Consider the following 20,757-nt stretch of genomic DNA (forward strand, 5'->3'; position numbering starts at 1 on the left):
CGGCCACTCTTGGGCCACATCTGTTCCGTAGCTGTGAGGGTCTGGCCTGCCCTGTGTTTCAAGATATGTTGATTTCATTCCCAATTTTTAAAAGCTGTGAGAATGTGTGTCCAAAGCTGGATTTTAAAATTTCTTTGGAACAGTGGCAAACCTGGCAATTCTGAGCAACATACCTCGCGTGGTAAAAACTGGCTTCTGATTAAATCAACCGTATTATTGCTAATTAAAAACTATTTTACTTAACAATGCGTGCCCCTGGTAAAAACGTAAGAGGGAAAGGCTTTACAAGGAGTAAGTACACCTTGCTCCCAACCCATAATATCCCCCTCCATTCTTCTGCCAAAACGCGACCCCCGAGAGCGGTTTCCCGTGTGTGCGCCTCACGGCTGGGCCGCAGAGCCTGTCCGGTGGGGCTGCCCACAGGCGCCCGTCCTCACCGGTCTGCCGCCGTCTCCACTGGCCCCTAGGGTCTCGCCGCTGGCCTGGGTCTCTCGACTACCGTTGGGCTCCTACAGACATTTGGGCTTGCAACCTGAGCATACCAGACACTTGCCTCTTTCTGAGGACAGTCCCGAAATGGCCAGCCGCTGGCTACTTGCCTGAGGATGTACCCGCGCAGCACCCCGTTGTGCTCTGTCTCCGGGGGCGGCTGCCACTGGACCATGATGGATTGGTTGGTGCGTCCACTGGCCACTATGTTTTTCGGGGGAGCGCTGGGTGGCTCTTCAGGGAGCATCAGCCTGAAAAAAAGAAGGCAGGGAGGGGAAGAGAGGTCACGGCCCCAGAAGCGAAGGGTCCTCGTTCGTGTTCTCTATCTTGCTGAATCTTGAGCCTAACTACTGACTCGAGTGGAGCACTGAATAAAGCAAAACGCACAGCTGATCAAACTGCAAGGACGTGCAGGGAATAGTTACGACGAATCAACGTAACAGAAAATCAGTTCAGCGAGCGACGTGGAAGACGCGGGAGGTGACCTTATTCCGTCTGAACGGCCCGTGGTACCTCCGCTCTTTAAAGGATCGCAAGTGTGGGTGAGGCAGCTCACAGGCCGTGGTCGGAGGCTCCTTCCCAATTGCTTCCTTCGGCTCTTTCAATGTTTCTCATGCCAAACTCCCACATTTGGAAAAAAAGTCATTTAGATCTCTCAGCTCTTCTGTAGCACAAGCGCACCGAGAGCTCAGGCTGGCGGCGGAGGGCACAGTGAGCCAGGATGAAGCCCTTTCCCCACGTCGCGTCTGAACAGGCTGGAAAGCCGCCGCCTGGCCTGGGGAGGTGGGGTCGGTGCGGGGGGCGGCATCAGGACCCCCAGGGAAGCGCCCGAGCTCACGTGGCTCCCTGCCGACACCTGCTCAGTGTTTACCTGTCAGGACGGCGGCTCGGTAGCTGACTGCCAGCTCCCACCTTGCTGGCGGTCAGGTACACAGAGGGCACGGAAACTGCACAAGCTCTCGATCTCACGTATACAGAGGGCCGTGCGGTCGGGAATGATTTACGTTGGCACAGCCAGAGCACCAGAGAAGCCTCAGAAACCCCCCTCGGCAATGAAGGACCCCCTGGCTAGCCCGGCGAGCCACCGTGCTTCCTCTCTGCTCCCCCCGGTGTGACAAAGGGGGTGGTGGCGGACGGCCTAACTCGATGCTTCCTCGGCTCCCCGCGTGCCTCTCCAAGGGGTGCGTGTCACACACCTGCTCGTCTCTGCGCTGTACTGGCCCTTGCCCACTTGGTTCACGGCGCACACCCTGAATTGATAGGTACGAGCCGGGGTCAGGCCACGCACGGTGACGCCTGTCATCTCGGGGCCAACGTGTGACAGATGCACTTTCCACGGAGAGTCTGAAAGAACGAGCAAAACAAGGTCAAGCCTCTCCAAGCACATGTCTGCATGACAATGAGTGAATGCCAAGTGCGTTCCCCTAGATGCGCTCGTTTGCTGACCACGGCAGGGGGAGTGGTTGGCCCCACTGAGCAGACGGGCAAACCGAGGCTCACGGTCCCGTGGAGAGTCACCAGCGAGCCCGGCTTTGAACTCGCGTTTCCCACTCCCGAGTCCAGCGTGCCTCCTGCTAGCCCCGTGCTGCTGTCAACAAGCAGAGGGATTTCGGGGTTCCACCCGCGTATGGCAGCTTCAGCGGAACCCGATATTCCTCAGTCCTGTGTTCAGTATGTGACGGGAAGAAGGTCTCTGTCAGCTCACGTGGCCGACTGCAGATCTGTCTCCCGGAAAAGGATGCGGCGCGTGTCGCCAAATGATAAATAAAACCTATATTCATTAACATTTTAATAAAAGAGGAAACGAGCGTGATACAGACAGATGGGCTGGGCATCCCGCAACCCATCTGCGTGGCAGCTTGTCGCACCGCCGCGCCCCTGAGCGGCTCTGGCCGCAGAGACACGGAATGAAATGCACAGAGCGTTTAGAGTATCTTCGCTCGCAGCTTGCCGGCAGGCGTGCAAGAGTGACTCTGTCAGCCAGGAGGGCTCTTGCCTGCAAAAGGCTTCAGAAGGTTCTCTCGGCTCCTACCCTTTAGGGGGACTTTCCCTATAGAGCGTAAACAGGCGCTGGGGCCCAGTCATTTCGTGCAGTGATGCCCTGCGATGAACAAGTGCCCTCTGTCAGCTCCACTCAGAATGGCTATGACCCTGAACCACATGTTCAGGTTATCAGTGAAGTGAAATGTGGGTGCTGGGGACTGACCCACAGGAAGTCAAGCTGTCCTTCTCACTTCGTGGAAGTGGCGCTAAGCATTAGGAACATAACAGCATTATTCATAACAGCCAAAAGGAGATGCAGCCCGAGCGTCCGTCGATAGATGCACGGACAGACAGAGCGTGGTCCATCCACACAACGAAATACGATTCAGCCTTGAAAAGAAAAGACATTCTGACACGTGCTCCAGCATGCGTGAAACTTGAGGACATTATGCCGAGTGAAATACACCAGTCCTCGAAGGACAGATAATGTAATATAATCCCACTTAAATGAGGCACCTGGAGTACACCGGGGGCTGGGGGTGGGGATGGGAGTTAGTGTTTAATGGGGACAGAGTTTCAGTTTTGCGAGATGAAAAGACTTCTGGAAATGATGGTGGTGGCGGCTGCACAGCGGCGTGAATGTACTTATCACCACCGACCTGTACACGCCGAAGCGGCTGAGATGGAAACTGTCATGCTATGTGTATTTTACCACAGTTAAAAAGTTTAAACGGTGGGAACCGCACATAACACGAGGGGGAGAACACATGACTCCCGAGACCGATGAGTACGAAACAAGGGAAGGGCGCCGATGCATCTGGCGCAGGCGCGGCCCCCGCAGGGACTCCGCCGCGCGTTCCCGTTTTCACCCCAGGCCCCCTCTCCACCCTGCCCACCCTGCCTGTGCCCTGGAGGGCCTGCCTGGCAGGGAGGGCTCTTCCCTACTCACTGGAGGTTGCCCCAGCCTGTCTGCATTCTTCACCCAGAGGTCCCTGCTCTTCTTACGGCACAGCCCTGCACAACCTCTCTCCCCGGCTCTGCGGCTCCCCTCGTGAACTCCCCCCTCGATTATTCTAAGTCACGAGTGCTGCCGGCTCCTGCCGGGGCCCTGCCGCACGTGCTGAAGAAAACACGTCTTCCATCCGCCTCTTCCTGCAGGTTACAGGGTCTGTAAGCACACACCGCTCACCTGCTCGGTCAGGTACAGAGCGAACCGTGGCAATTTCAGGAAGAGGGCAAGTCAGGAGGACGGTGGTCGAGCCCGTGGGCTGAAACGATTAACCGCGCGGGGAAGGGGCAGAGACGCGCCCCGGACGCCTCCTTCCCGCCCCGAGCGCCCTCCCTCCCTCCCACCCAAACTCAGCCCCCCACGATTCCCTGACTCCCAGCCATTTGTTCATGCAGAGTGTAGGCAGCCTGAGTGGTGGGAGCTGCTGCTCAGTTTGATTGGACAACAGGGCCTATTAATCTGCTCTAGATCCTGGGGCTCTGCTCAGCTCTCTGGTTGTATCCATAGGATTTTTTATTTACTCTTTTTCCTCTCCTTCTAGAAGATAAAAGAGCTGGCAGGAAGAGAGATTAAACTGAAAACGAATACAAATGAACCCAATCCATGTCATGGGCACCCTGATTTGTACCAAAAGAAAAGAAAACAAAAGAAAAAGTGGTTTCGGAAGGATTTGCTCACTAGCAGGCTTTGGAATTGCAGACTTGCTGAGAAGTGTTAACAATTTAAATAGCGAGTCTGTTCCTGACAATCAACAGGCAAAATCCCTTTAAAAGTTTCTTCTCCCAGTCCTCACGAAAGAGTATTACAAGATGCTTGTCTTAGGGCTGGAACGTAGACGAATCTTTTGATAAAGGAACCCACCCCATAAAAGTTTCAATCGCTGTTTTGCACCCCTTCCGGGATGCCCCTTGCTCCTCTAATCTAGAAGAGACTAAGGATTTTAGTCTTCCCCAGCCAGGCTATTAAACAGACCTCTGCTCTCTTTCTTGGCTTCAGGCAGCCCAGAAACCACGAGGTGTTATTAATCACTCCTCCACTCTGTCTGTTGGTTAAAAAGCTGGTGGCTTTCAATCTTCCCAAATGTACTCGAAGTTTTTTTCGATTAAACAAACAAAAAAAGAGCATCACCATTTTCTCAATTAAAGGTACTTGAGGAAGGAAAATACTTTCAAAGAAAATTTTCTTAATCGCCAAAAGAACCATTATTATTATTAATACCAACATTTGTGCAGCTGTTTGAAGTCTGGAAGTGCTTTCACATCTGTAACCACACGAGTCCTCTTGGGAAGGTATTATCTCTCCTCTTAACAGATGGAGAAATCAAGACTCAGGAAGTTTAAATAACTTCTCCCAAACCTTACGGGCTGTCACTGCCTAGGCTCCTGGATGGTCTAACATCACTGAGAACAGAGCAGCCGGGCCTCCACAGTGTCGCCCTGTGAGACGAGGTACGGGGTATCCAGAAGCACCCGGGAAGCGCTGACACCCACACACCGCAAGAAAGCACACAAAACCGAAAGCTGAATGTGTCTGGGCAATAAAGAAGATGCAGGAACCAAGTAAGTGACACCAGGAGGAAGCGGATAGCCAAATCCCGGACTGGGGACATTCAACAAGCAAGTGCCCTGGCCTGTACCCCAGGCGAGAGCGGGGAGGAAGGCAGGCAGGGGCTAAAAGCAGGGAAAGTCGGTTAAGAGACGAAAGAGACAAAACCACCAACACAACAGATGGACCTTGTTTGGATCCTGATTCAAGCAAATCAACTGTGAGAAGACTTTTTAAAAAGAACAATGAGGGACACTTAAATGTGGACTGAGTATAAGAGGATATTAAGGATTCCGTTAATTTTGTTCGGTATAATGTCCTCTTTTGAGCTATTTACTGAACCACTTAAGGATGAAATGACAAAATCTCTGGGATTTCTTTTAAAACACTTTAGCAAAAAAGGTGGGGAACTGATGAAACAAATGTGGTAAAATATTAATGGTTTTTGAAACCAAATACAAGAATACTCTGTACCTTTGTGCGTATTTAGTTCTTTTCCTAACAAAACGTTTTTAGAAAGTGACTATTTTGTCACTACGTTGCCAGCAGTGAGCATTATAACTGTCTTAAATTGTACCTTTGATAGATGAAAATATATGATTTCACTGATGCTGTCCCTTGTATTTTTTTACGTGGATGAGAATGAACTTTCTTTCATTAAAATAACTTCCCCCGGGTTACAGAGTGAGTTAAGTGGAAAATTAAGATGCAAATTTATTTTTCTAATCGTAATTCCACTGCTGATTTGGCTACAACCGGCTGCGTATTGTGTCTCCTGAAATATAAATCTCATACGTATTACAATAATAATGGCTACCCATTTAAATAGCCACCCACGAGATAAACGCCATTCGAATGCATTTAATTCACTGTTGGATCCTCGGCACCTAGAAGAGTGCGTGACCCACTGTAGGAGCTGGACTCCTCCCTGTTCTGGGGAAGCACCTGCTGCGCCCCAGGCCCCGGCGACGCCTCCATCGGGGACGCATCCAACCTCCACGGTCACCCGCGGCGGGGACGAGCTTCCCCATTCACACCCGAGAAACGGAGGCGCGGACCGCGGCCTCGTCGGTCCACCTCGCGGAAACTCCCGGATAAGCCCAATGTCGTTGTTTTGACTGCTTGTGGCTGCTTAGCATTAAAGCAAGGAAGCCGAGGGCTCGGTCACAGAGATGATTCAGAAGAGGAGCCATTCTCTCGGACCGTCGCCTTCGAGGGTCCAGCAAGGTCACGCCCATCAGACACTCTCCTTTCCCGCCCCGGGCTGGCTGTGGGGGTGCCGAGTGCAAGCGCTCTGGGTTTCTGAGGCTGGTGGTGCAGACTCAGGACGGGGGCCGCAGAGAGCGCGACCCTAGGCACAGGCTCAGCTACAGCCCCCGACGTTTGCAAAGCCCGACCCACATCAGCGGCGGCAAGAGCGGAGGACAGGCGCCTGGTGGGACGGCACGGGAGGAGGGGGCGCCTCGCCTCAGTGGCTCCCTCTCCCAAAGCCCAAACGCCCGTCGAGCCATGAGAGAGCGCCCCGCCGAGCCCCAATGGGGTGGCGTCCTGCAGAACGCCCGGGCCGCCTCCTCAGAGCTGCCACCGGCATCAAAACCAGGGCAAGTCTGGGGAACTGCCCGGCCAAGAGCAGCCCGAGGAGACGCGGGCCCGGCACGCGATGCGGTGCTGGACGGGGTCCCGGGACAGAGAAAGGCGTCTGCCAAACGCCGAGGAGGCCCGAGTCACGCACGGCCTTCAGGTAACAGCCACAGGCCGCTATCAGTTCACCGACTGTGACAAATGTCCCCCACAAAGGCAAGGTGTCAATAAGAGGGGCAACCGAGCATGGGGTCCGGGGAGCCCCCGACCTCCACAATTATCCTGTAAACCAAAACGTGTTCTAGATACAACGTTTACCGAGCGGGGGAAAAGGCCGGTCAGTTAATGGGTCGGCGGGACCAGGGGCAGAGGGGCAGGTGCGGGGCCTGCACTGGAGACCCCGGGTGTCCTGCGCGAGGAGAGATCAGGGCTGGTGTACGAGGACACCAGGCGCGCACGGCGCCCACCAGCTGGACGCGGAAAGCCCGGATTTTAAGCCACTGGGGTTCTTCTGGGGTCGGAGCTCTGGAGGGCGGGCTGTCCCAGACGTGGCTCACGGGAACCTCTCGTGTTTGGGGACCTGCTGCCTTTGCGTGGAGTGAAAACGAGGGGCCGGGACCTCCACGGGCTGCAAAGAGCGGTCACCCAATGCCCTCACGGTGGGCCCTGTGCCCCCTCCGGAGGGACCTGGAGCTCTCGGCCCCGATCTGCGCTGGCCCCGCCCGAGGCCCCAGCAGGGGTGCTTTCCGCTCTGAATGGCTTTTCTTAACCAAAGCTCCAAAGTTACATAAGCTATAAGACCTGGGTCTATCCTGAGAACTGTACATCCATAGAGTAATACAAAAAGGTAACTTTTATTTTTATACATATACACACATATATACGTATGTATCTCACGAAAAAAGTCATATAAGTTCATTAACAAAAATCTTCTTTGGAAAATAAAGAGTAGGAGAAAAACAGGAAACAAAACAAGTACAGGTCAATATTACAGTTGTTTTCTGAACCATTCTCATGAGTCTTCAAGTGCTTTGTGTAATTATTTTCAAGTTTTGCAGAGACTCTGACCTATACTTCAGCGTTCAGCTACACGAGTCACTGAAATTAGTTTGGCGGGATGAATGACATTCCCTTGTCTAGATTAAAGCACCCTCCGAGTACTGTCATCGTGTCAACAGAGACACACTGTCAGAGCCCGGACACACAAATAATCTCAACCTCCACGGAGTGAGGCCGCTCGGGGGGAGGCCGTGGAATGGATCCCCGCCCCGAGCCGCTCATCTGCTCCGCGCGGATGGGAAAAGTCAGAGGCAAGTACACCCGGGGCTACGGAGCAGCCTCTCTTGGTTTATTCGCAGCTCATCTGGACATTAAAAGAGAAGCCCAGATGACAGCAAGCTCTGCAAGGTTAAATGAGAGCCTTCTGCAGGATTCTGGATTAAAAAACTATTAAAAGAATGAAAGGAATATACTTCGTAGTGACACTTTAGAATTTCAAGCTTGAGCTGATGAAATGAAATAACATTTTTAGAATAGACGGTAATCTTGAGAGAAGACCATGAGGTCTTCCGTGATTCTGTGGAGGCACTAAACATGCCTAAAATGAGCGAATCGAAACGCAATTTTGAAAGGATGCTGTGACCCAGACCTACTCATGGAATCGTGGGGAACAAGACTGAGGTCACAGGAGGGACAGGCCAGTCCCCTAAGGACGGATGGAGTGAGAGACTCAGGCTAGTCAGACGTCGTCACTGGACCAGGAGAGGAGGAGAAGCGGACGGGTACTTTCCGCCGAAGACAAAAGCCCAAAGAGCAGACGGCTGAAACAGTTTCACACCTGTTGCTTGGGGAAGGCCTTCTCGGCTGTATCTGTCTTTAGAGAAACAATAAAAGTCTTCGGGGTTAGAGTACAGTGTACCAAGCTTTGCCTTAAGAGTTAAGAACAAAAGAGTTGAGCCTTTAAGGAACTCAATGAAATTCTCTGCTAAGGACTGCGGCCAGAGTGATGCCAAGACCCGGCTTTGAGACCTTCGGCTGTTCACATGCAAGGGACTGGGCCTCCTGAGCTGCTGGTCAGACACCAGATGTGCCCCAGGCATGGGCTCATGGGGCGACACAGTCCTGGGAAGGGTGCGGTCCCTGAACTGGAGAAGCCATTTGCATCAGAGGAGACACTGGCCAGAGAGGCTGGACATGGGCCCTGGACAGATGCAGAAGCGGAGGGCGACTCAGCCGGGGCTGGAGACGAGTCTTGGTGGCAGGGAGCCCCACGCGGTGGGCTGGGGACAGGTCCGACCGCGGCTGGGGCCACTGCTCTGCACCGGGCGTCCCCGCGCAGGAAGCCGCGCCCGTCTGGGGGACGCGCTTGGGACGGCAAGGACCCGCAGGGGCTGTGCAGCCCCTCGGCTGCCCTGCCCACCTCCTCATCTTGCCCGAGGGCAGGGCAAGCACCCCAAACCCCCCGCCTCAGCCCCTCTCTGGGCCTACGACACAGCAACGCGACGGTGAACGACTGACGCAAGCTGTCTTCCTGGAGGGATTTTAAAGTGAGAGCAAGTGCTTTTAACGTGAGGTTCAACATGCAAAAACCCACAGAAAAGTGAGCCGAGACCGAAAGCACTTCCTCACACTCCGAGGCTTTTAGCAACCGCTCGTGTGAGATGTGTTTCAAAGATGGATGAAAGCGATTTGAAGCATAAAGAACAAAGTCTCTTTGCCACTCTGGCAAGCCAGACAGTGCAAAGCCCAGCGTCAGCTCTGAAGCAGCTAACAGCGGGCAGAGAGGGTGTCTCACCCGCTCGCAGGGAGGGGCTGGCGGGCAGGTGGCAGCAGAGCCAGCGAGCTGCACGGTCTCCCAGTGAAGGGGCGTCTCCCCACCTCCCCGAGGACGCCCGGGGGGCGCAGGCGTCGGGGCCTCCGGGAACCTTCTCCAAAAGCCAGTCTTGAGCCAGCAGGTGACACAAGAAGCCCTGCTTGAGAAAGGTATCGGCACCAGAATGTTCCACGCTCCAGGAAAGACAAACTGCCCTGGGCCGTCGCTGCCTGAACCCCCAAACACCATCTCAGACTCAGCAAGCGCCCGGACCATGACCTCGCAGGGCGCTTCCCGTTCCCGTGCCCGGCTTCCCGGCCATCCTCGCCCCCCTCTTCCCGGAAATTCACTCACCAGCTCAGAATAAGGGCCCTCCCCGCCCCAGGCCCCGGGCCCCTGCCCTCTGCCACCAGGACGGCAGCTGCCCGCTCAGCACCGCCGGCCCAGCTCTGCGCGCCAAGCTGCCAGGCTCTGCTTCCACGCGGCGCTGCTCGGCGGCGCTGCACGGCCCTCTGCGGCTCGCCCCTCAGTCTGGCATCATTCTGTCTGCGTGAGTGTGTACGTGTGTGTGTGGAGAGACAGAGAGAGAGAGATCTCCTGCTGTGAAAGACCTTCTAAAGTGAAATATGCATGAGACTGGATGATGAAATGAAAACTAAGGATAAACCACTCCAAAATCACTAAGGAGGAGAAGAAGCCAGAGAGATGTTCTAACACCTGCGGGACTTAGGAAGCTCAGCTAAGCACTCGGTTTAGCTTTGGGTTCCCTGTTGACTGGCTAAGGGAACAAAGCAACACTCTGGACGTGGGGCTGCAAAAGGAAGCCGCTAAGTCGCCCGGGAGAGCCAGCAGCCTCTTGACACCAGAGCTGCCTGCTGTGCGGACTTCTCCACGTGTCAGAGGCAGCGAAGGTGCGGAGGACGCAGAAACGTCCTTCCAACCTGACAGTTCTTGCACATCTTTGGAAAAGACGAAGAAAGATACTAACTCGGGGCAGACAGTGTTTCTATCCACGTTAAGGAAAAAGACATTGATTTCAAGCCTGAGGCTCGGGAACCTCATCGTGATGACCAAGTCCCTCAGAGTCACAGCTCGGAAACCTGTCCAGAGGCAGGACCTTGGGAGTTCACGGCAGAGCTGCGAGCCTACTGGGCGTTCATACCGTGAATCCTCCTGCGTAAATTGTAGGGCCCTGCTACATGGAATTTAAAAACGAGAAACAAACTTGCTTAGAAAGAAGAAACATCCCTACGTATATTTTAAAAACCCTAAGAACCAGGAATGGGAGGAACGGCTTACAGGATGAGAAACGGCTGTTTCAAATCAGTATCGTGTTCATTTACATGAAGTTCAGGTGGGAGTCGCAAGAGTGCTTTTGCCTCTGAAGGAGGAAGACTGGAAAGGGACACGGGGAACTTTCGGAAATGTTGCAAATGTTTTGTACCTTGTTTAAGGTATGAGCTAGGTGCTGTATACATATTTGTCAAAACTCAACAAACAACAAAAATATCAATAGCATACATAACAGTAAAACCCTCCTAGACATCCCACTGAGATCAGATAAACAACGACTATGCCAATTACCTTTACTTTTAAAAATTATTCTGACCAACCCAGTAAGATATGAAAGCAAAAGGAGGGCCTCCCTGGTGGCGCAGTGGTTAAGAATCTGCCTGCCAATGTAGGGGACACGGGTTCGAGCCCTGGCCCGGGAGGATCCCACGTGCCGTGAAGCAACAAAGCCCGTGCGCCACAACGAATGAGCCTGCGCTCTAGAACCCGCGAGCCACAACTACTGAGCCTGCGAGCCACAACTACTGAAGCCCGCGCGGCTAGAGCCCGTGCTCTGCAACAAGAGAAGCCACCGCGATGAGAAGCCCTCACACTGCAATGAAAAGTAGACCCCGCTCGCTGCACCTAGAGAAAGCCCGCGCGCAGCAACGAAGGCCCAACGCAGCCAAAAAATGTACATAAATAAGAGGATTAACATAAATTATTTTTTTTAAAAAGCAAAAGGAAACAAAACATTTTTACTGTTTGGAGAAGATACGATTGTCTACCTTGAAAACTAAAAGGATCAACTGAAAAATATTTATAATAATAATAAACAAGTACCTAAACATCAATAGCTTTCCTATGTTTCAACAATGAATCACTCTTTAGAAGATGAAATGGAAAGAAAACCCCATTTACACTAGCAATAAGACAAAATCTTAGGGCAACTGTAACAACGTATAGAACCTATGGGTATAAACCTGCAAACTTCACTAAGCAATATAAAAAAATAGCTGAAGAAATGGAGAAGCATATTATTTTTCTGGTTGGGAAGACAGAATCACCAAGAAGTCAGTTGTCATAAAACTTATCATAGGTTTAACATGATTAAAAAGTCAATGTGATGATTTTCAAAATTTGACAAAATAATTCCAATTTTTTTTTTCTGGAAGACTAAACAGGTGACAAGAACTAACAAAATTTCTGAAAAGATGAGGGGAATGCTTTATCAGTTATTAAAACATATTTTGGGACTAAAGCAATCAAAATATTATAGAACTGGCACATAGTCAGGTGATGAATCAATGGGTCCAAACAAACTCCATAGACTTTTACATAAACAGGTCCCCTTAATATATGAAAAAGGCACTTCATAAATAAATGGATTATTCGATAAGTCATGCTGAAAAAAATGGGGTCGTTTGGAAGAAATAAAAGGTCACATGTCAGATTACTTACATCTAAATTCCCGATGAATTAAAGAGTTAAATGTATTAAACCTTAAAGCTTTACAAGCAAGATGAAAACTTATAAAAATATATGTTATGCTTGATAGTGTTGAAATATCCAAACGTAAAAGTGATGAAAGAAATCATAAAGGGAAACATCAGTCGATTTACTACATAATAAACCCTTCTGTATGTCAACAAGCAATACCCCAAAATTAAGGGTAAAAAAACGAATTGAAAAAATTCTTGTCACAAATGACAGGAAAAACCCCAAGGCCTTGATAGAAAAACAGGGGAGAGGAAGCTGAGAGACCAAAGCAGGGGAAGTACAAAAAGCGCCCAACTTGGAAAATGAGTTCAGCAGGAGCAGGTCAAAGAATGAAAGTGAAATAACCGTAAGACCTGCACTCAAGGCTCAGAGCCACGAATCCTCTCGGTGAAAACACAGGGACATATCTTTGCAAACTTGGAGTAGGAAACAATTATTGAAGAGTCTCCTTCCAGATATTTTGCTTAGGTTTGGTATCCTGCCTGTGCTGACTCTCTAAGGGCCTTCTGTGCCTGCTGGGCAAATCAGCAGGGCCGCCCTGCATGTGGGAGCAGCGCTTCCCGGAGAGGATAGTTCCCAGAGGAGAGGCTACAGAGGAGCCGGCGGAGGACGGCCGGGCAGGACAGGGGGGCTGAGCAGAGGTGCAGTGGCGCCCTTGGGTGCACTCGGGGAGCTTCGAGAAGAGCCCTGATGCTGAAGCATGGAAAGCACGGCGAGGAGTGGCTGGAGATAAATCTGGAGAGGCAGGCGGGGGTCAGGTGATCAATGGCACTATTTATGTGCTAATAAGCCTGGAATCTCCTCTCTAAGCAATAAGGGCTTCTATACAAGAAGGAATTAGATCAGCTCCGTGCTTTGTGACCACCTAGAGGGGTGGGATAGGGAGGGTGGGAGGGAGGGAGATGCAAGAGGGAAGAGATATGGGAACATATGTATAACTGATTCACTTTGTTGTAAAGCAGAAACTAACACACCATTGTAAAGCAATCATACTCCAATAAAGATGTTAAAAAAAAAAAAAGAAGGAAGGAATTAGGGCTGGCAACCTGGTTAGAAGGTGGCCGGGGACTAGCCTCCAGGCTGCTAGAAACTCAAGCACATTTGGGGAACCCGAGGCCCCCTGCCCAGCCCGGATGAGATGCCTGCTCGGGGGGCCTCTGCAGGGCCTCAAGCGGGGTGTGCACTCCGCAGACACGCAGAGAACGGGGCGGGGGGGGACTCCTGGGCGGAGGGGCTGTATGACGGGGCAGAGCCAGTCAGGGGCAGGGCTGCTGAAATGCGGAGGGGCAGCGGATGAGACGAGACGCTTACCACGCAAAACCAGCCCAAAGGGACGCACCGCTGCCTTTGAAGGGGGCGGGGAGTGGTGGGGATACAAGAATGACGTCTCTGTTTCTAACCTGGAAAGGTTCGGGGGAGGGCGATGAGGTCCACGTTGACAGTTTGAGTTTGGTGAACCTGGGGCCGTCTAGGTGGGGACGTCCAGGGGAGCCGTCTACGTGAACCTGAGGTCTGGGTTGGAAGCACGTGCCGTGGAGCTGCAGCCCGTGGCGGGAAGGGACCCCGGGGGGAAACGTGGGGAGAGAAGACCAGCGTCCTGAGTAAGGAAAACCAAGGGACACCAACGCTGTAAGGGCAGGACTGGAAATGAAGTCAGATGAGTCGGAGAAAATGGTCCAAGAGACGAAAGACTGAGACGTAAGGAGGAGGAGGGAGATGGAAGGCAAGGCCGGGGAGCAGAGCTGTAAGTGCAGGGCTGGAGAGAGCGTGGGATGCAGAGACGTCCAGGCGGAGGGGGACCGAAGGTGCTCGCTGGGCCTGTCCTGAGGACATGATGCTACGGCTTTGGCAGAGAGGAGCGACGGCGTGCGAGGCGGAGATGGTTCTCCTCGGAGCCAGAAGCAGCCAGCAGAGAGCGGAGCTTCAAGACCCAGAGCCGAGGGATTCGGCGACGGAGCAAAGTCCTGGAGGACGCGGCCGCGGAGGGACCGAGCACACGGGCGGCGGGTTGCTTTCCACACGTGCGGGGTCATAGGGATTATTTTTATTCTTTGTGCTGCAGGTAACTTCTGAATTTTTTTATTAATGAGCATATATAACTTTAATAACAAATTACAAGGGTATTTTTAATATTTTAATTAAATTTAAATATTATGAGGCATAAAGCTATGAACACTCATATCTGTTAAAAACTAACAGTAGAACTAAACAAGATGAAATATTCTGAAATTTTCACCTAGGTATGCTTGTTACCTGCAATGACTTAACAGGAGTCACGTGCTAAGATTTGAATAAATTAATGGGGAAAAGACTTACTTTTTCTAAGTGGTCAAAGACCAAGCTTATTCTATTTTAGCAGTAAAATGCCTTAGTTAAACTCATGAAAACAGGGAAGGGCTCGGTTTGAGAATTAGTCCGAGACACAGAGATGGCCTTCCCCAAATGTCAGTTATCACGGAAGCTTGTGGCACGTGCTGCCTTAGATGAGTCTGGGCGTTTCTAACACCGTAGGGTGCCCGTGCACTCGTGTTAAAGGATACATTTTTAAAAAGGGAAAATCGTGTTTCTCATCCAAATATAAAATGAGCATGTGTCAAAGATTTTAGTTGTCATTAACTGAGGGAACCAGTAAGATGTTACAACGTATCAAAAGAGCATTTGACCAACACACACACAGACCCGCGATGAGGAATGCTAGGATGAATTTACAAATAGATGCAAAACTGACCAACGGCTACAGAGCAATAACTAACTACTGCAGTGACCACTTATAACCAGGACCCAACACATCTGCATTTCTAGGGACAAGAATTATTTGCAGCACTACACGTTTTCCATAATCTAGAGTTGTAAAAATAGCTCAAAAACAATGAAAAGTGCAGGCCCCCAAAGCATCAGGTGACCCTGAAGGCTGCTCGACGAGACACCCAGTGACCTGCTTTGGGGTCCACTTCAGAGTCCATCCCAAGTTTTTTCTGGCAACCTCCCCCTCGTGATCACAGTAGTCTTAAAGAAAGATTATTCTTCATTAAACTTAACAAATATTTTAGAGGATGGGCCAAGCCCTTCTGCAACGCGACTGAGTTTTCAGCCTGTTCACAGGGGCCCTGCCATGAAGGTATCAAGCATCCCTGCTCTCTCTTGGCACAGGGATGCCCCAAGGCTCCTCTGGCCACCGCCGCCGGGCCTGACCCCTGCTCTCAGCCCAGCAGGCTTGTGCCTCGGGCCAGGCCTTGGGGCAACGCTGCCCTCTCCAGCCCCTGGCCTCCCACAGAGACGCCTGGGACCAGAGAACTACTGGCTCCACAGAGCGGAAGTACGGGATGCCTGCAGGGGCCCGAACTCGCCGTAAAGGGCTTCAGCCCCAGTCCAGCGCACGGACAAACACTCGGCAAAGCTCCAGAGTTCTGCTCCATAAAAGCCCTGAAGAAGCCCTTTCGTGGTGGCTGGCATGTTGTGAGGGCAGGTGTTACAAAGCGCCTGCCTCCGCCACGAAACCCCGCCGGCCTGGCCCCTGCAGGATGCACGGTTTCCAGGAGAACGGCATCCTACTCAGCAGGCCGGGAGGCGCGGGCGGCGGGGGGCACCCCGAGTAGCTGGAAGAGTGAGCTACTCGGAACGGCCCACTTGCACGCCAGCGGGTGTGGGCCAAATACCATCTCCGTTTCAGTGTACTCGCAGCTAAGCTGCTTTGTCAGACCATAATTAGCCAGCATGTTCAGCTGCTTCTTAAGGGCACTGGTTCCTAATAAAAATAAAAACCAGGTCATTGGCCCAGAAGACGGTGATGGTCTTGCTGTCCGCACGTGGGGGAGACGTGCGGCTAATCCACGGATAGCAACGCTAGCAACACGAAGGGATTCAGCCGAGGCCGCAGGCTTTATACAACTGAAATCAGTATCAGCCCGGAGGTAAGCATCTTATCCACTTTAGATTCTCTGTGTAATAATCATACTTGGTGCGATGATCGTAGCAATAGTGTCGAGTTCTCCGGATTCTCCTACACTACTTTTCCTCTGAAGGAAAAGCATCTGGGCATCAGCCAGCTCCAGGTGGCTCCAGTAGGAGAGCCAGAGGCTGATGAGGGACGAATGACGCCCTCGGTCACCTTCTCAGCATCCTGGCCTGCCTCCCCACATCGGCGTCACCTTGAAAGCCGGCTGTTTCTAAACGCCTCGAGGCTCATGCTCTGGGGCCTCTGCTGACGCCGCCCCTTGTCGTCTGGTGGCCCCGCTCCCCGGGACTGCCGGCCCCTCTGAGGGCCCTGTCCACCTCCCAGCTGGGGCCTCCACACGCCGCCCCCCTACCGAACTCGGGACGGACCTCAGCGGGAGCGCCGTACGTGGCAGGACGTGTTGATGCGTCTGACCGGGTCCCCGCCGTCGGTGGGCTGAGACTGACCATTTTAGCTCTGCGCCCCAGCACCCAGCAGAGTGCCTGGTGCAGAGCAGACGCCCAATCAGGACTCGGTGCCGAATGGATGGACGGACAGACGGACGCACGGACGGATGGAATAAATGACTGCACGTAAGACCTGCTTCTTATTTAGGCAGGATGTCTGACAAAGAGCCGGCCGATCATGCAAGCTGATAAGAAAATAGTTGGTGTGGCATTTTGAAACAATGCCGTATTTTATGTAACCCGGGGGCCATAGAGCACTTCCCTTTTGGCGGATGCTCTGTGACTATAACTTGAGTCCATCGCTGGGGACTCTACCAGGGACCGAGCCAGTTCATCTGGTGAGCGCCTCTGGAGGGCACAAAGACGGACGAGTAAAACACAGTCCTGATCTCAAGGAGGCGACACCCGCCGGGGCCAGGAATAGAGGGCTGTCGGCAGCCCTCTCCGTACAGGTCACCGTCAGGGCCCGTTCGGCTTATGGGCCACGCGGCCCTGACATCCTCGGGAAAACCTTAGCCGCCCACGAGAGTTACATCAATAAATACTGCCAATCCGTCCCCTCTTTGATCAGAGCTGTTGAACTAAAACTACGAGGGGTGTTGGCTGATTTCCACTCGCACCCTGGCCTCTCCTTGAGGAAAGAGGCCAGATCAGGCCACGCAGAGGGCCGTGGAGAGGGAGCGAGGGCCTGGGCCCCAGGCACCTCAGTCTAGGAGGTGCTTGGCACCGAAGCCATTGTCGTCAAGGGCGAACACTTAGAAAGCCAGGACGTGGAAGTAGAATACCGAAGGGGCTGGGGGAGCCCAATACAAATAAAGGCAGATCCACAGAGCGGCTTCCTCTAATCCCCGCGGAGACTGACACCAAAGTGCCATCCTGGGTCCACTTTCACCACAGAGTCGCTGCTAACGCACAAGAGGGAGGGGTCTCTGCCCCCTAAAACGTCTCTGCAGTGGCCTGGCCATCAGCAAGAGCACAGGCTGCAGAGGCTGACAGCTGGGCGGGGTCCCCTCCCCACCTACCACTACCTGCGACCTCGGGCCAGGGGCCTGCGCCCCGCGCGCCACTGAACGACAGGGCCTGCTGCGGTCTGAGCCTGCGATGACGAGAGGGGGTCAGCCGTCACATGCGAGGAGGTGGGCGAACAAAAGGTAAGTCGGAGAAACACGTGAGCTCGGTCCACGCGCAGAGGGAGAGCGGGCCGCCCGGGCGAGCTGCTTGCGAAGAGCCGCGGCCGAACCGCAGGCCGTTCTGCCTGAGGAAGCGAGCAGGGCCAAGTCCCCGCGGGGTCTCAGCAGGGCAGCCCGGTGTGGCTGGGGGGACACGGGAGAGCGCCGCCCCCAGCCGTCCCGAAACAGAGAGCCACTTACAATACCGTCACGATGAGGCCAGCTGCCAGCCCAGGGAAGCTGGCCATCGCGAGAGCCCAGCGACCTATGGTCTGGCCAGCTCCTCCCTCGGGGAGGCGCCAGGAAGGAGCGCGGAGTAACAGCGGATGACAAAGGCGGGAAGCGGTTCAACGGAGCCCGTGTGCGGAGCGGCCAGGCGGGGGGCCGGGGCGGGGGAAGCCTGGCCCTTAGGGGACACCATGAAACACGGAGGGTGGCACAGAGCGAACGGCAGCGGCCTGGGAGGCTGCCCGGGGGCCGAGGCGGGGTGGGCTCTGCCCCAGGCCCTGCTGAACTCGTACGGGGCAGGCAGGACACAGCGCAGTCACATTTTAGGAAGGTCGATGTTCTGGCCTGTGTGAGAACGGTTTGGAACAGAACCAACGTGGAAGGAGGGGACCAGTTAAGAGGCTGTGGCGCTTGTCTTGGTGAGAGGGCACCACGCTCTGGGGACACAGAGAGAGGAGAGCGGGTCCCTGCTGCGTCCTAGAGCGCGGGCGGGCAGGGCTGCTGGGGCACTGGGGCAGGCGTGGGGTCGGGGGAGGGGAAGAGAGACCCAGGACTATTCCCGGGCTGCTGGCTTGAGCGATGGAGGGGTCACCAAGGGGGCAGACACTGAGATGAGAATGGCTGCAGCGATGAGGCGGGAACAGTTAGGGTTAAAATTTCAAAAGACACAGTTTGAAGAACGTCAGGTGGAGGCATCTGTGAGACAACCAGATTAGAGATGCCAACTGCTTATGTGGGTTCCGGGTGTGGCCCCGGAGGTCGAAGATCAGGAAGAGGCGCCACCGGAAATCACAGGGGTGCACGAGATGGCCTAGGAAGAGGTTCCGAGAGAGCGGAGAGGAGAGGCCAGAAGAAGAGAGGAGGGGAGGTGGCCAGCGGGGCTGGACGGAAGGCCAGTGAAGAAGGAGACTGTCTGGTGAAGGATGGTGCTGGCCGCTGCCGAGGGGCCGAGGAAGGAGAGCGCCCACCGAGCCCTTAGCGTGACGTCCGCGCCCCAACTGCCCAAACAGGTAGCCTCTCACTGTTGCTGACCCTCAGACCAGCCCCAGGTGGAGGCACTGTTCACGCACTTCCAAGTTCGTCCCGTGCTGACCTGGGTCCCTGGCTCAGGGCGGCCCCGTGGGCACAGCCATCTGGGGCCTCTGCCCGAAGCCAGGCTCCCACAGGAGGCCCGCCAGCCACTGCTGCCCGCCTAGGCTCGCACGCCGCCCTTTAATCCTCGCAGAGCCCGAGCTGTGGTTTTCACTGGAAACTCCGCAAAGCATCGTAACGTTTTACTAGTTGTTCTGGGTCTGAGCCAGATGTAAAGGTTAAGGACATCACGAGCACGGGGAGAAATCTGATTACTGTCCATGGCGACGATGTTGCTTCGTTACTTACTGTTTTCAGACAGCTCCACAATGTAATAAAGAACAGGGCTGTTTCCGTCAAAGGGTCGGACCCAGGAGAGCATCACCGTATGGCTGTGGGAAGAATTCAGGCTGGCCAGGAGGTTCTGGGGTGAATGAGGCAGTTCACTTGGATACAAAAGAACAAAGAAAAGAAAAGAAAAGAAAACGCATGTCAGAATTGCAGGTTAGCCTCCTGGTTCTTACGTTGCCTGGTCCTTGTGTGCAATGTTTTGAGAAAGGAGAACATCAAACACGCCCCGAACACAGATACTAACTACTCCCCCCCACCTCAGAAAACCCTTCAGCATTCACAATGTGTTTTATTTTCCAAACATAATTTGATTTAACCCCTCTGGTAGGGATCAAACAATTACTGACTCTCACTTAAATCGAGTGGGGAGCGCCGATTTTATACAGCAGACTATTTAGTTGAGAAAACTTGGTGAACAGTTTGTTTTTACAGCTAGAGGCTGTTAGTGGGAAGGCAGCAAGCCATAGAATAGGAAAAGGCCTGGGAAATATAATTTACTGTGCAAGTTTCTGACAGGAGCCATTTGGAGTTACCAGCCAAAATGCCCATATGTATTCTCGGACAACGGAGCAGCCTCGTTACTGAGCTTGCGAGGTTATACTGTTGTTCTGTCTTCTGTTGGATAATGGAGATTTGGGAAAAGCACTAGAAGGGAAATGTGGTAAAAACACTAACTAGAACCCCATGGAAATAGTAAACAATGCATCAGCAAGGCTATAAAATGGAAACACAAAGCAAATAAATTCTGGAAAGAAGTTACTAACAGAAAGGGTCTTCATTGGGATTTACTGGTGACAAAGCGTCAAAATCCAGCTGCATGGTTTCTACCACCGACGGGTCAGCAACCTTGCAATCGTGAACTGCTCAGCCCATATTTAACCTTTACATCCCACACTCGGGGAGCAGGATCCTGTTCTGTGGCCATTAAGAATGGCTTCTTCTCCTACAAGGAGTGCTGGGAAAGGGGAGGCCGGGTATCACCCACTTCACCCACTAACTAGCTTCTGGTCTCTCTTAGACATCAATTATTGCTAACCCACATAGGTCAGCACAAAAAGCCTTAATTATCCTTGATATTTTTAATTTTAAAAATGTACTCATTACACTCTGAAATTTATTAAGCTGTTATGTGCTTGCAGCTACCTAAGAAACACAGCTCTCTCTAACCCACCACACCGTTTATAAACAAAACTAATATTTCTAACATAGACTGCGACTTTATTTATTTATTTAATTTAACATCTTTATTGCAGTATACTTGCTTTACAATGCTGTGTTAGTTTCTGCTGTATAACAAAGTGAATCAGCTGTATGTATACATATATCCGTATATCCTCTCCATCTTG

General features: G+C 52.9%; 1 protein-coding gene across 5 annotated transcripts in view; it reads right to left on the reverse strand.

Moving 5' to 3' along the window:
• The window catches only part of SDK1 (sidekick cell adhesion molecule 1), a 786,274-nt gene that overhangs the window by 180,276 nt on the left and 585,241 nt on the right, over positions 1 to 20,757 (reverse strand). For all 5 annotated transcript variants that reach the window (XM_067012701.1, XM_067012698.1, XM_067012699.1 and 2 more), the window contains exons 14-16: positions 19,370 to 19,506; positions 1,686 to 1,833; positions 600 to 740 (exon numbers count right to left, since the gene is read on the reverse strand). In XM_067012701.1, the coding sequence (XP_066868802.1) occupies positions 600 to 740; positions 1,686 to 1,833; positions 19,370 to 19,506 (426 nt within the window). The remainder of the gene's footprint in view (positions 1 to 599; positions 741 to 1,685; positions 1,834 to 19,369; positions 19,507 to 20,757) is intronic.

The sequence above is a fragment of the Kogia breviceps genome, chromosome 14, assembly GCF_026419965.1.
Source record: "Kogia breviceps isolate mKogBre1 chromosome 14, mKogBre1 haplotype 1, whole genome shotgun sequence".
Lineage (NCBI taxonomy): Eukaryota > Metazoa > Chordata > Mammalia > Artiodactyla > Physeteridae > Kogia > Kogia breviceps.